The 15,126-nt window shown below is 52.1% G+C and overlaps 1 protein-coding gene across 2 annotated transcripts in view; it reads left to right on the forward strand.

Moving 5' to 3' along the window:
- Positions 1–230: 230 nt before the first annotated feature.
- The window catches only part of C3 (complement C3), a 36,409-nt gene continuing 21,513 nt past the window's right edge, over positions 231–15,126 (forward strand). For both annotated transcript variants that reach the window (XM_070464839.1, XM_020916801.2), the window contains exons 1-19: positions 231–390; positions 1,194–1,386; positions 2,590–2,752; positions 2,861–2,931; positions 4,841–4,935; positions 5,039–5,121; positions 5,216–5,306; positions 5,421–5,523; positions 5,654–5,780; positions 6,411–6,526; positions 6,627–6,773; positions 7,682–7,891; positions 8,016–8,222; positions 9,604–9,762; positions 10,310–10,439; positions 10,705–10,776; positions 10,945–11,142; positions 13,367–13,478; positions 13,766–13,851. In XM_070464839.1, the coding sequence (XP_070320940.1) occupies positions 314–390; positions 1,194–1,386; positions 2,590–2,752; positions 2,861–2,931; positions 4,841–4,935; positions 5,039–5,121; positions 5,216–5,306; positions 5,421–5,523; positions 5,654–5,780; positions 6,411–6,526; positions 6,627–6,773; positions 7,682–7,891; positions 8,016–8,222; positions 9,604–9,762; positions 10,310–10,439; positions 10,705–10,776; positions 10,945–11,142; positions 13,367–13,478; positions 13,766–13,851 (2,440 nt within the window). In that variant the 5' untranslated portion in view covers positions 231–313. The remainder of the gene's footprint in view (positions 391–1,193; positions 1,387–2,589; positions 2,753–2,860; positions 2,932–4,840; positions 4,936–5,038; positions 5,122–5,215; positions 5,307–5,420; positions 5,524–5,653; positions 5,781–6,410; positions 6,527–6,626; positions 6,774–7,681; positions 7,892–8,015; positions 8,223–9,603; positions 9,763–10,309; positions 10,440–10,704; positions 10,777–10,944; positions 11,143–13,366; positions 13,479–13,765; positions 13,852–15,126) is intronic.

Here is a 15,126-nt window from a genome sequence, read left to right on the forward strand (position 1 = left end):
CCAGCTGGCCATGACCCCAAGGGAGGCCAGGGCAGGAGGTTGTTGTGTCCCTGTAGCTGAAGAACATGGCCCCGGGTCACTTATGCCAGGCGTGTTGGCCCTACAGATTGAAAAACTTAGGAAACAGTATTGAGAAATCTGGGGCAGTCCCAGGGAGGGGGGAGGCCTCGGGGAGTGAGGGCTGGTCGGAGGAGGGAGGACGGCAGGAGCCAGATAAAAGGCAGCCTCCAGCAACCTCAGCTCACTCCCCCCCTGCCCTCTCCCTCCGTCCCACCGTCCCTCCGTCCCTCCGTCCCTCCACTGCCCCAGCACCATGCGGCCCACCTCAGGTCCCAGCCTGCTGCTGCTGCTGCTTCTAGCCAGTCTCCCCATGGCCCTGGGGAGCCCCATGTGAGTAGTCACAGCCTGACCCCCAAAAAAGGCTGATTCAGAGATGGGAGTATGCATTTGTGGTAAGCAGCCCCGCATGTGTAGGGTGCGTGTGCAGTGATGAGTGATTTTGCAGGAGAGGTGATTTGGCTTCCTGGACATTTGACCATCATAGATTCTGGGAGTTTGCAGTTTCAGGTTTTAAGGGTCTAGAGATTTCTTACGGGTGTATGTGGCTGAGGGCATGGATCTGGGTCTGGGGTGCCACAGGTTTAGGGAGAAGTTTGGGATGTTCTGGGCTGCCCTGCTGGCTCAGCAGGTAAGGAATCCTGCAATGCAGGAGACACAGGAGACACGGGTTCGATCCTTGGGTTGGGAAGATACCCTGGAGGAGGGCACCGGCAACCCACTCCAGTATTCTTGTTTGGAGAATCCCATGAACAGAGGAGTCTGGCCGGCTACAGTCTAGAGGGTAGCAAAGAGTCAGACACGATTGAAGCCACTTAGCACATAGCACATATGGTGTTCCAGGGTTGGGTGTTTAGAGATTTGGGGTGTTTAAAGATTTCGAGATTAGAGCCCCTGGAATAAGTGTGTTCAGTGGTGAGTTTGGAAGTCTAGAGTCAAGAGTTGGCACCTCTGATTTTGATGTTCAGGAGTTGATGGGATGTGAAGCACCGCCCCGCTTCCCCCCAGCTGTCTGGCGGGTCACCGGATCCCCTGTGAGACCAGGGACTGGGGCAGAGCGCTCACCCTGGGGAAGGGCTCGCATCTCGGGCTTCCAGGGATGACAGCTCCACGCGCCCCAATCTCCCCTCCGGCAGGTATTCCATGATCACCCCCAACATCCTGCGTCTGGAGAGTGAGGAGACGGTGGTGCTGGAGGCCCACGGAGGACAAGGGGATATTCCGGTCTCGGTCACCGTCCACGACTTCCCGGCCAAGAGACAAGTGCTGTCAAACGAAAACACCCAGCTGAACAACGGCAATGGCTACCTGGCCACCGTCACCATCAAGGTGGGCGCGCCAGGGAGCCCAGTCCTGCTGATGCCGCACCGGCTCTGAGAGTCCTCCACCCGGCTGAGCCCCCTCTCCCTCTCTGAGCCCCGCCCCTTCGGAGTCTCCCCCTCCCCCATCCGAGCCCTCCCTTTTCTGAGCCCCTCCCACTGCTTCATCCTGTGCTTTCTCAGAGCTTCTTTTTTATTTTAAATTAATTATTTTAATTGGAGGACAATTACTTTACAATATTGTGATGGTTTTTTGCCATACATCAACATGAATCGGCCACAGGTATACATGTGTACCCCCCATCCTAAACACCGCATCCTTATTGCTACCCACCCTATCCCTCTGCTGCTGCTGCTGCTGCTAAGTCGCTTCAGCTGTGCTCGACTCTGTGCGACCCCATAGACCGCAGCCCACCAGGCTCCCCCGTCCCTGGGATTCTCCAGGCAAGAACACTGGAGTGGGTTGCCATTTCCTTCTCCAATGCATGAAAGTGAAAAGTGAAAGTGAAGTCGCTCAGTCGTGTCCGACTCTTAGCGACCCCACGGACTGCAGCCCACCAGGCTCCTCCGTCCATGGGATTTTCCAGGCAAGAGTACTGGAGTGGGGTGCCAGTGCCTTCTCCGCCCTATCCCTCTGGGTTGTCCCAAAGCACTGGCTTTGGGTTCCCGGCTTTAAAAAAAAAAACCAAAACTTTTAATTTATACTGGAGCATAATTGATTAGCAATGTTGCAGTAATTTCAGGTGTACAGTCAAGTGATTCAGTGATACATATACATGTATCTGTTCTTTTTCAAATTCTTGCCCCATTTAGGCTGTTACATAATATTGAGCAGAGGTCCCTGTGCTATACAGTAGACCCCTGATCTCTCTCAAGTCCGCCTCCTTCCAAGCCCTAGGATCTCTGGATCCTTTCCCATTTCTGACCCCCATCCCTCCAAGCCCCTCCCCCTCTAAGCCCTCCTCTTCTTTCAGAGTCCCTTCCATCTGAGTTTTTGAGTCCCCTTCCCCTTCTGAGCCCTCCCTCCTCTGAGCCGCCAGTCTTACTCCCCCTTCCCATCCCTCCCTCTGACCCCCAGCCCCTCTCTTACCCTTCCCCCATCTCAGTACCCCGTTACTCCCCAAATCTGGGCAAACCAGAATTGATGGGCAGGCTGTGTTGTGAAGAGGGGCAGGTGGAGCAGACCTCTAATGATCTCTTGGTTCATGCCCAGATCCCGGCCAGCAAAGAGTTAAAATCAGACAAGGGGCATAAGTTCGTGACTATCCTCGCGACCTTCGGGGGTGTTCAGGTGGAGAAGGTGGTGCTGATCAGCCTTCAGAGCGGGTACCTCTTCATCCAGACAGACAAGACCATCTACACCCCAGGCTCCACGGGTAAGGGGCGGGGAGGGGTGGCTGGAGAAGGCGGGATGGGGGCGGGGCAGGGCTGGGGGAGGGGCGGAGTCTCACCCAACGCTCTCTCCCTCTCCCACTGCCTCTCAGTCCTCTATCGGGTCTTCACTGTCGACCACAAGCTGCTGCCCGTGGGCCAGACGGTTATCGTCAGCATCGAGGTACCAGCCAACCGGGGCCCCAGACCTACCCGGGGCTGAGACCCGGAGAGACAAAGAGATCGAGACAGAGAAACAGCCACCCGCGGAGACCCAAAGTCAAAGACAGGCATATGGAGAGGTCGGGAGAGGGGGCGGGGACCCAGGGAGACCACGCGGGGCGAAGCTTGCTTGCGCCTGTGGATTCTAGCTCCAGATAGACGTCCGGTCACTGTGTGACTCTGGACAGGTCACTTCACCTTTCCGAGTCTGTTTCTTCATCCGAAGACTGGGATGGTGACAGACACTAATTGTCTAGTGCCGCCAGAGGGCGCGCGTGAGCACTTGAGTCAGGCCCTGCCCCCTTCTCTGCTCCCAGCCCTCCTGGGCTCCCACTTTCCTGAGAACACAATTTCTAGTCCTCCTGCAGCCCACAAGACTCTGCAAGACCTACCCCCTCCCTCCCTGCCCTCGCTTCTTCCCTCTCTTCTCAGCTCACTCTGCTCCAGCCACACACCAGTCTCCTCGGGCACAGCCCTGCCCCAGGGCCTTTGCATGGACTATTCCCCCTACCCAGAAAACCCGTTTCCTGGAAATTTCCACACAGACCGCTCCCTCACCTCCTTCAAGTCTTTTTTCTTTTTTTTTTCCATTTATTTTTATTAGTTGGAGGCTAATTACTTTACATCATTACAGTAGTTTTTGTCATACATCCTTCAAGTCTTTGTTCCAGTGTCCCAATTTTACAGTGAGATCTCCCTGAGTGCCCTGTAAAATTGCAATACCCCCTCTCCTTCTGGCATCTTGTAAACTGGCTCTATACATTTTATTAATTGCACCTTCCCCTAACCTCCACTGAACATAAATTCCAAATGGAGGGGAAGGGATTTTCTGTTGACAGCATGCTTGGCAGGTAGTAGGATAAATAAAAACTTACTGGAAGGAGGGAGAGAAGGCGAGGGGAGAGAGAAGCAGGGGAGATGGGGAGGGAGCGATACATGTAGAAGGAAGGGGGAGAGAGGGGAGGAAGACTAGGGCATGTCCTCCTCTGGGGATCTTCCTGAGTATTTATTGAGATTACACACAGCTAACAAGGCCCAGGTCCTGAAGGCCCTGAGCTGGCTTTAGAGATTTTGGGGTCTACAGGGAACAAGACACACATCTCCCCTAAAGGCACAGTGTTCAGCTCCCAGCAAATGTCACCCCGTACCAACAGAAGCATGTTATCCACAGTGACCCCAATTTCCAAGAGAAGCCAGAAAACCAGATTTCTATGTGATGTCTCCTGATGTTAAACTATTGGCAATGCATGAAATCACATGTGTATGAGGCCGAGCCGTGCAACATTGCTATGTCAGAAAGGCAAATGTGGGCAGTTATGTGTGGTGTATGTATGTGCTAATCAAATGCTTAGCACAGGGTCCTGCATCACAATAGAAAGACATATGCTAGTTACTATCATTTTAAACATTTATTTGTTAGGTTGTGTCACATCTTAACTGCGGCATGTGGAATCTAGTTCCATGACCAGGGATCAAACGTGTGATCCCTGCATTGGAAGCGTGGAGTCTTAGCCACTGGACCACCACCAGGGAAGTCCCAAATGCTAGTTATTATTTGTTTTTGGAGAGACACTGGTCATCATCAGCTCTTGCCTATATTAACATGTCCCAAACCAGTGACACAGGAGTAATAATTATCTTTTTCTAGATATGCGCATTGAGCACAGAGAGGCTAAGTAACTTGCCCAAGGTCACACAGCTTGTAATGGGCTCAGTGGGGATTTGAACCCAAGCTGACTGGCTCGGGGGCGCATTCTTCACCACTGCCCCTGAGGACCTAACAGAGAGAGAATGTCCAGACACAGACAGGGAGGGGAGAGCCAAGAGGCAAAGCCTTATCTCTGAAGCGCCATTTCTCCGTGTCCCCCCAGACCCCCGACGGCATCCCCGTCAAGCGGGACTCCCAGTCTTCTCACAACCAATTTGGCATCTTGGCCTTGTCCTGGAACATTCCAGAGCTGGTGAAGTATGTCAGGCCCTCCCGGAGGGGGTTTGGGGCTCCCCTACCCCAGGAGAGGGAGGCGGGGGCTGCCAGGTCTGTCCAGATCACCAGCCTGCCCTCCCCACAGCGTGGGGGTCTGGAAGATCAAAGCCCACTATGAAGACTCTCCGCAGCAGGTCTTCTCCGCTGACTTTGAGGTGAAGGAATATGGTAAGAGGACCAGGGAGCTGGGGTTGGGGGGATGGGGGGGTGCGTCAGGCTGGGCCCAGTGCTGGGCTCACACCAACATGATCTTTCCCCGCAGTGCTTCCCAGTTTTGAGGTCCAACTAGAGCCTGAAGAGAAGTTCTACTACGTTGATGACCCAGATGGCCTGAAGATCAACATCATTGCCAGGTGAGGGGCAGGGGGAGGGGCCAGGTGGGGGGAGGGGCTCAAGCGAGGCCAGAGCCAGTTTGGAGGAAGACTCATCTGCAGAGGCAAGACTCTGAGACTGTCCCTGCATCGCAGGTTCTTGTATGGGGAGCACGTGGACGGAACAGCTTTCGTCATCTTTGGGGTCCAGGATGGTGACCGGAGAATTTCATTGACTCACTCCCTCACCCGTGTTCCGGTACCTAACAGAGGCCCTGTCTGGTCTCCTCCACTCTGAACACCCTTCCTGTCTCCTGTCGTCTGAGCCCACCCCCTGGGCCCTCCCCTCAGGTCCCCCCTCTGCCATGAACCCTTACTGTCTCCCCCAGATCATCGATGGTAATGGGGAGGCCATACTGAGACGTCAGGTTTTGCTGAATGGAGTGCAGCCCTCCCGAGCTGATGCCCTGGTGGGCAAGTCCATATATGTGTCCGCCACCGTCATCTTGCAATCAGGTGAGGCCCAGTCTGGGGGCAGAGGCCCGGAATGAAAGGGGGATGCAGTCTGAGGGGGGAGGTCCAGTCTGAGGGAGGAGACCCAGAATGAAGGGGAGGTCCAGTCTGAGGGGGGAGACCCAGAATGAAGCGGGGGAATCCAGTCTGAAGGGGGGAGATGCAGTCCGAGGGGGAAGGCCAGGAATGAAGGGAGCAGGATCCAGTCTGACAAGGGAGGTCTCGTCTGAGACAGGAAGCCCAGAATGAAGGGTGGTGGGGGTTCCAGTCTGGCAAGGGAGGTCTAGTCTGAGAGAGGAGGCCTGGAATGGTGAGCAGGGGTCAAGTCTGGCAGGGGAGGGCCAGTCTGAAGGAGGAGGCCCAGAATGAAGAGGGGGTCCAGTCTGACAGGGGAGATCTAGTCTGAGGGAGGAGGCCCAGAATGAAGGAGGGGTCCAGTCTGACAGGGGAGGTCCAGTGCAAGAGGAGACTCATTCTGAGGGTGGACGTTCAGAATGAAGGTGGAATCAGGTCGATGGGGGCGATACAGTCCAAGGACAGAGGCCCAGTACGAAGGCAGAGTGCAATCTGACGGGGGAAGCCTGGTCCTGAGGGGTGGCCCAGGAGCCCTCCCTCACGGCTGGCCCCCCTCAGGCAGCGACATGGTGGAGGCGGAGCGCACCGGGATCCCCATTGTGACTTCCCCCTACCAGATCCATTTCACCAAGACCCCCAAGTTCTTCAAACCTGCCATGCCCTTCGACCTCATGGTGAGACCCTGGGCAGGACTGCACCCCTCGACCCTACTCCTGAGCATGGTCACACTTCTGGGTCTGCCTGAACGCCCCCCACCTGCCCCTGTACCCGCAGGTGTACGTGACGAACCCCGACGGCTCCCCCGCCCGCCACATCCCCGTGGTGACCCAGGGCAGCAACGTGCAGTCCTTGACCCAGGATGACGGCGTGGCCAAGCTAAGCATCAACACACAGAACAAACGGGATCCCCTGACCATCACCGTGAGTTCTGGGCCAGCCTCGGGGGACTTAATTTTGTAGAGTGGGGTCCAAACATGTGCACAAAAGGATCCTGTCCTGGGCATAGAGTGGGATCCTTTCATTTGCATAAAGGGATGTGCCATCCACAGAGATGTTTTCATTTGCATAGAAGGGCTCTTTTTATGTTTTCACTTATTTGATTGAAGTAGAATTGACTTACAATGTTGTGTTAATGTCTGATGTACAGCAAAGTGATTCAGTTAGACATATGCATATTTACATTCTTTCTCATGTTTTTTTCATGGTTTATCACAGGATATTGAATAGAGTTCCCTGTGCTCTACTGTAGGGCCTTGTTTATCCATTCTATATATAATAGTTTGCATGCATAGATGTGCTCTCATCTGCACAGTAGGGTCCTACCTTCTAGATGTCTTCTGCCCAGATGTCTTTTTATTTTAAATTATTTATTTATTCATTTTTGGTGGCACTGGGTCTTCATTGCTGTTTGCCAGCTTTCTCTAGTTGTGGTGCTTGGATTTCTCATTGAGGTGGCTTATCTTTGTTGCAGACCACAGGCTCTAGGGTGCATAGGCTCAATAGTTGTGACACACAGACTTAGTTGCTCCACAGCGTGTGTAATCTTCCCGGACCAGGGATCGAACCCATGTTCCCTGCATTGATAGGCAGATTCTTATCCACTGTGCCATCAAAGAAGTCCCTGCCTAGACATCTTATATGGACACTTGTGATGGCATTGGGCCCACCTGGATCATTCCGTTTCCTCCCCATCTCCTTAAGATCCTTAACCTAATCTTGTCTGCAAAGTCTTTCTCCTCACATCAAATACCCTGGTCTCAGGGGTATGGATTTAGATGTGTCTGGCGGGGGGCAGGTGGGCATCATGGCGTCCATCTTTCTCTGACTAGGTACGCACAAAGAAGGACAATATTCCCGAGGATCGACAGGCCACCAAGACCATGCAGGCCCTACCCTACAACACCCAGGGGAATTCCAATAACTACCTGCACCTCTCTGTGCCCCGCGTGGAGCTCAAGCCTGGGGAGACTCTCAACGTCAACTTCCACCTGCGCACAGACCCCGGCCAGCAAGCCAAAATCCGCTATTACACCTACATGGTCTGTGGCTTTCTAGAACTCCCAGCAACCCCGGGAGCTCTCATCCATCCCAGATTCCCCCCTCCCCACTCCCAACCATTCTCCCACTCACCTTCCTGATCCTTATACCGAACCGTCCTCCCAGATCATGAACAAGGGGAAGCTGTTGAAGGTGGGACGCCAGGACCGAGAGCCTGGCCAGGACCTGGTGGTGTTGCCCTTAACCATCACATCGGACTTCATTCCTTCCTTCCGCCTGGTGGCCTACTACACGCTGATTAATGCCAACGGCCAGAGGGAGGTGGTGGCCGACTCCGTGTGGGTGGATGTCAAGGACTCGTGTATGGGCACGGTAAGCTCCTGGGTACCTCTCTGTGCCCAGCTGGGGACCCTCCGCCTGGCTGTCCCTCTCCTCGTCTTGTGCCTCTGGCTCTGTCTCTCTCCAACCTCTTGAGTCCATGCCTCTTCCCCATTTCAGAGTTCCTGCCTCTCTTCCTTTTCCATCTCATTCTTTCTTCCATCTCTTTCAGCCTCAGTTTCTTCATCTTTTTTTTTTCGTGATATGGACCATTTTTTAAAGTCTTTATTGAATTTGTTACAATATTGCTTCTGTTTTATGCTTTTGGTTTTTTGGCTGAGAGGCAGGTGGGATCTTAGCGCCCCAACAGAGATCGAACCTGTACTCCCTGAATTGGAAGGCGAAGTCCTAACCACTGAAACCCCAGGGAAGTTCCCTTAGTGCTTCTTTTTCTTCCAGTTTTATTAAGATGTAATTTACACACAGCACTAAGTTTAAGGTGTAGAGCATAATGATTTAACTTAGGTACATCATAAGTGGTCACCACAGTAAGTTGAGTGAATATTGATCATGTCATAGAGATATGAGATTAAAGAAGTAGAAAAAAAAATCTTTCCCCTTGTGGTGAGAATTCAGGGTTTCCTCTAACGACCTTCCTATATGATGGCACAGCAGGGTTAATTACATATATTTATTATGTTGTACATTACACCCCTGGTACTTATAACTGAAAGTTTGTTTTTAACCACCTTCACTCAATTGCCCCTCCCTTTACCACACATCCGATCTCTTTTTCTATGAGTATGTTTGTTTGAAGTATAATTGACCTATGGTGGTGGTTACTCGCTAAGTCATGTCTGACTCTTTGCAACCCCATGGACTGTAGTCTGCCAGGCTCCTCTGTCCATGAGATTTCCCAGGCAAGAATACTGGAGTGGGTTGTCATTTCCTTCTCCAGGGGATCTTTCTGACCCAGGGATCAAACCTAGGTCTCCTGCATTGCAGGCGGATTCTTTACAGACTAGGTTACAGGGAAGTACCTAATTGACCTATGCCACTATGTCAGTTCCTGGTGTATGACAATTCTACAATCCAAATATCAATATGTGATTCAACATTTCTGTGGGTTTCAAAATGCTCACCATGATGAGTCCTGTTAGTAACCATGTGTCACCATACAAAGATCCTATGCGATTATTGACTATCTTCCTCACACTGTATTTGATCCCTATGACTCATTCATTTCGTGAGTGGAGGCTTGCACTCAGCATCTCTCTTGCCCCAGGTTTTCTCTCTTTTCTTGATTTTCTGCCTGATGCCAGTTTGGCTTGCTTCTTCCCCTCCCCTTTCAGTCCAGCTCAAGACCTCCTCTGTCTTGGGCTTCTCGGGGTCTTACAGGGCTGACTTTCCCATCCAATCTGCTCCCCTCCCATAGCTGGTGGTGAAAAGTGGTGGGAAGGAAGAGAAGCACCATCGACCCGGGCAACAGATCACCCTGAAGATCGAGGCTGACCAGGGGGCCCGAGTGGGGCTGGTGGCCGTGGACAAGGGCGTGTTTGTGCTGAATAAGAAGAACAAATTGACCCAGAGTAAGGTATGCCCCAGAGTCACTGAGGTTGGTTCAGAGATGGCATTGGGGTGAGGTGGGAATGATGCTTGTTGTTGTTCAGTCACTCAGTCCTGTCCAACTCTTTTTCAACTCCATGGACTGTAGCCCACCAGGCTTCTCTGTCCATGGCATTTCCCAGGCAAGAATACTGGAGTGGGTTGCCATTTCCTTCTCCAGGGGACCTTCCCCACCCAGGGATGGGACCAGTGTCTCCTGCATTGGCAGGCAGATTCTTTACCACTGAGCCACCTGGGAATGGTGCTGGAGAGGAGCAGATGGATTGAGCATAGGGGTCCGAATGGATGTAGACACGGGGATGGGAAGTCAAGTCGAGGATGAGAATGTGGGTGGACAAAGGTCCACGTTGGAGATGGTGCTGGGAAAGGACGCAATCCAGAGCGCAACTCTGGATCGTCCATCGTGACCTGCCAGCTGGGGGAGCAGGATAAGGATGGATGGGGTGGGGCTGGATGGACAAGTTGGCGAGAGGGTGGCGGCACTTCTGACCCTCCGCCTCCACTCCACCCCGCAGATCTGGGACGTGGTGGAGAAAGCGGACATTGGCTGCACGCCAGGCAGTGGAAGAGACTATGCCGGCGTCTTCACCGATGCAGGACTCGCCCTCAAGACCAGCCAGGGCCTGGAGACCAAGCAGAGGGCAGGTGAGGACGCAGGGAGAGGCAGGGCAGGCGAGGAGCAGGGCCTCTATCCCCCAGATACTGAGAACAGGCTTAGGGCAGGGCTCTGGGGTGCAGGTCGGGGTGTTGAAGTCCCGCCTCCACCACCATCTCGCAAATCACTTCTTTCCGAGCCTCGGTATGGGTCGCGATAACACTCCAGCATCGCGGCGAGGGTGGGGGTGGAGAGGAAACCAAGGACACATAGTAGGTGCCTAACCCATCTGGTTCTCCTTCCACCTGCCTTTAGATCCGCTGTGCCCGCAACCAGCCGTCCGCCGACGCCGCTCGGTGCAGCTCATGGAGAAGAGGATGGATAAAGGTATGCGCTCTCCGCTGGTCCCCACCCATTCTGGATCCCAGCTAGAGAGGGAAGGGGAGGGTCTGACCGTGGGGAAGTTCTCCCTGGGGCTGTGTCCTGAGCGCCTGCTGCTTCGATGCCGCAGCTGAGGGCGCGCGGGACGTGGGGGGGAAACCTGTGTTCCCATAGTGGGCCAGTACAGCGGCGATCTGCGCAAGTGCTGTGAAGACGGCATGCGGGACAACCCCATGAAGTTCCCGTGCCAGCGCCGGGCCCAGTTCATCCTGCAGGGCGACGCCTGCGTCAAGGCCTTCCTGGACTGCTGCGAGTACATCGCTCAGCTGCGGCAGCAGCACAACCGCGACAGCGCCCTGGAGCTGGCCAGGAGTGAGTCCTGTGGCGGGGAGGGCCGGCCTGTCCGGGGTGGGAGGGAGGGCTCCAGTCCTGGGACCTAGTCCTAGGACCTAGTCCCAGTCGCAGGCGGAAGAAAGTGCCTGTCGGAGGGATGAAGGACCTAGTCTAGTGGAGAAGACTCCTTACCTGAGGGCAAGGAAATTTCCTGCCTGGGTGGATTGGCCTGGCCGTGGCCCCAGACACTCTGAAGTTTGACTTTACCAGTGCCCAGGACTCACATGGTCTGAGGGAATGTTCTAGAAGATAGAGCTGGTCACACTAGTTGCCAGTAGGAAGACCTGAGATGGGTTCTAAGCTTGCCTTTACCAAAGAAAACTAATTCATGTTGCCTTCTTAAGAGAGCTGCTCAACCTTTGCCCAATCAATGTTCGATCATTCATTCATTCATTCGGTTTTGGATAGACACGTACACAGTCAAAACTCTACATCTCAGGCCACATCAATCTTAGGCAAAGCCAGGGCTTCTCTTAGAAGCCCCCTTTAAGCAAAATCAGAATGGTCTCACCACAAAGTGGCCTTTACAGAACTGACAAGAGTCTCCACTGCCATCTATTGAGAGACAGAGGAGCCTGGTGTGGCCTGATCCCACCATTATTCAGTTTTTTAAATTTTTGGTTATGCCATGTGGCATGCAGAATCTTAGTTCCCTGACTTGGGATTGAAACTGTGCCCCCTGCAGTGGAACTTCAGGACCTTAACCACTGGACCACCAGGGAAGTTCCTCTCCTTTTCTCTTTTTGTTTTTTAAAAACATCTTTTGATATGTCTTAATTAGAGGACTTCTGTGCTGCAATGGGCTTTGTTGAAACTGAATTATCTGCAGACACCTCTCAAAAGCAACCATTGCCAAAGTCAAATATTTCTGAATTCCTTTAGCTGGAACACTAGCTACCTCTTCAACCCTCTACCCCGCCAAAAACATGATTCCCAACATACATGAGCACAGAATTCTATCTTCAGTCTCTTTGCAAATTATAATGACTAGGCATGCTACTCTCTGCTCCAGTGACCCAAGACTTTTTCTTCACCAAGAAGCAATTTAGACAATGTGTATATGATTTACACACACATGGATGACTCCCCCCCACCACCACCACCAGCATTGTGTCATTTCTTTAGCCAACTGGGGGTGATACAGAGGGTTGATTAAGAGTTAGTATCCCAAAGGCACTTTGAGTGCCTTTGAACATTGGGCTTCCCTTGTGGCTCAGCTGGTAAAGAATCTGCCTACAATGCGGGAGACCTGGGTTCGATCCCGGGGTTGGGAAGATCCCCTGGAGAAGGGAAGGGCTACCCACTCCAGTATTCTGGCCTGGAGAATTCATGGGGTCGCAAAGAGTCGGACCCGACTGAGCGACTTTCACTTTCTTCACTTTTATGTGTGTTTTTCAGTATCTATGGAATTCCACCTAGTTTGTGGTTAGGCAGAAAAGTGGAAGTGTTAATCACTAAGAGTCTGACTCTTTGTGACTCCATGGCTGTAGCCCACCAGGTTCCTCTGTCTATGGGATTTCCCAGGCAAGAATACTGGAGTGGGTAGCCATTTCCTCCTCCAGGGGATCTTCCCAACCCAGGGACGGAACCTGTAACTCCTGCATTGACAGGCAGATTCTTTACCATCTGAACCACCAGGGAAGCCCCAAAACCAAATTAAAATACGTTCATCATTTTTTGAGGAAAGCCCAGCCAGGATTGAACTCTATTCTAGCCAACTTTGTGTACTTGCTGATGGGGTCAAGATGACTTTTAAAGGCCACTGTCTCTTTGGCAATCTCCGTCAAGTCCGGGGAATCTCTCAGCTAGCCTCATTGTTTTCAGGATAGACTTAACCATCACATGGCTAACAACACAGCAGGCATGGGCCAATGATGCTTTTAGAGGCTCATTCATGCAAACGTTTTCATTCCCTTGAAAATCAAAGAAGGGGGAAAAGAAAATCAACCCAATGCAGTGTGGCTTATTTTCACCTTTATACCAACCTGGTTGTAAAATATGACTTTTAATATTTTTTTAATGGAGAAAGGAGCCTCTAAAAGGGGCAAATGTGCCTAGGATCCCTGGAAGTGATCATGTGACCTTGGGTGTGTCCATGCTAGGAATCCCTTCAGGGGATTATAAAGATAAATATCTAAAAGGGACCGTGGAGGGAGCAGGAGGGGGGATTCAGTCTGTTTTAACCCCCTACCCCCACCCACAGGTGACCTGGATGATGAAATAATCCCAGAGGAGGACATCATTTCCCGAAGTCAATTCCCCGAGAGCTGGTTGTGGACCATCATTGAGGATTTTAAACAAGCAGACAAAAATGGGTAAGGCTGGGATGTCCCCACTTCAACCTATCCCCAGGCCAGCTTCTATGATCACCCCAGATTGGACACTGCATTTGCATGCACCTCAAACCCCCTTCTTTTGTGGAATCATGGTGGAAGCACACAGCCCAGCCTAGAAAAATTGAGTTGGGGCTACCTAAATGTACCCACCTCCAGCCCCCTTCCAACCCTGTCCCTTGGGGCCCCTCCCTACCTGCTCTCCCCCTGCACCCTGCTAGAAGTCTTCTAATGCCCGCCCCCCGCCCCCCGCATTCTCCCTGGACCAGAATCTCCACGAAGCTCACGAACGTGTTTTTGAAAGACTCCATCACCACCTGGGAGATTCTGGCCGTGAGCTTGTCGGACAAGAAAGGTGAGAGAGGATGGTGGTCCGGTCCTCAGAGGCCAGGACCCCAGATCCCCTGAGCATTTTCTCATTCCATCCTGACAGATCTTTTGTTTCCTGGTGGCTGACACTTTGCCCTGGTTACTAGAGAGGGATTAGAGTGCAGAATGTGAGTGACATCATGATTTGGTAAATAGAATTTCTTTTTAGTGCAGTTTGAAGGCAATGGTACCCCACTCCAGTACTCTTGCCTGGAAAATCCTATGGATGGAGGAGCCTGGTAGGCTGCAGTCCATGGGGTTGCTGAGGGTCGGACACGACTAAGCGACTTCACTTTCACTTTTCACTTTCATGCATTGGAGAAGGAAATGGCAACCCACCCCAGTGTTCTTGCCTGGAGAATCCCAGGGACGGTGGAGCCTGGTGGGCTGCCATCTATGGGGTCGCACAAAGTTGGACACGACTGAAGTGACTTAGCAGCAGTAGCAGCAGCAGTTCAGAGCAAAATTGAGAGGATGGTGCAGAGACTTCCTATGTACCATATTCCCCACCACATCCACAGCCTCCCTCACCATCAACATTGTAACAGTTGATGGACACATCATTATCTTTGCTAGTTCTTAGCTGATATTAGGGCTCACTCTCCGGTGTCATATGTTTCTGTGGGTTTGGACAAATGTATAAAAACACACAGGCTTCCCAGGTGGCGCAGTGGTAAAGAATCTGCCTGCCAAGGCAAGAGATGCAAGAAAGGCAGGTTCGATCCCTGGATCGGGAAGATCCTCTGGAGTAAGAAATGGCAACTCGCTCCAATATTCTTGTCTGGAAAATTTCATGGATGGGCTACAGTCCATGGGGTCGTAAAGATTTGGACACGACTGAGTGAGCACACACATGCAAAAAGACGTATATCCACCATATCATATAGAATTATTTGCTATATGATATATTATTCTATAATGTCACATAGAATAATTTGCCACAAGAACTTGGTAGGGGTGATATTGCCATGGTAGTGAGTAAAGCAATTAAGAAAAAATAAAAGAGGAAACGGGATGAAGTGAGTGATCGAAACATCAGTGGGTAGGCTGTGAAACACAACAAAAAGGTATATGCATCCCCTTCCCCCGCCACTGCCACCAAGGGCTGCGTGTGAGACCCTGACAAACCCTAGTCAAGTATGAATGAATGGGAGTGGGGCAAGGAAAGTGAGGCACTGACTTTGAATGCAAAATTAAGTGGGTGCCAAAAAACTCAGTCATCAAGATAAATTGTACTTTCATGCAATAGTTTTTTAAAAAA

This window comes from Odocoileus virginianus, chromosome 3 (genome assembly GCF_023699985.2).
Source record: "Odocoileus virginianus isolate 20LAN1187 ecotype Illinois chromosome 3, Ovbor_1.2, whole genome shotgun sequence".
In the NCBI taxonomy this organism is placed as follows: Eukaryota; Metazoa; Chordata; class Mammalia; order Artiodactyla; family Cervidae; genus Odocoileus; species Odocoileus virginianus.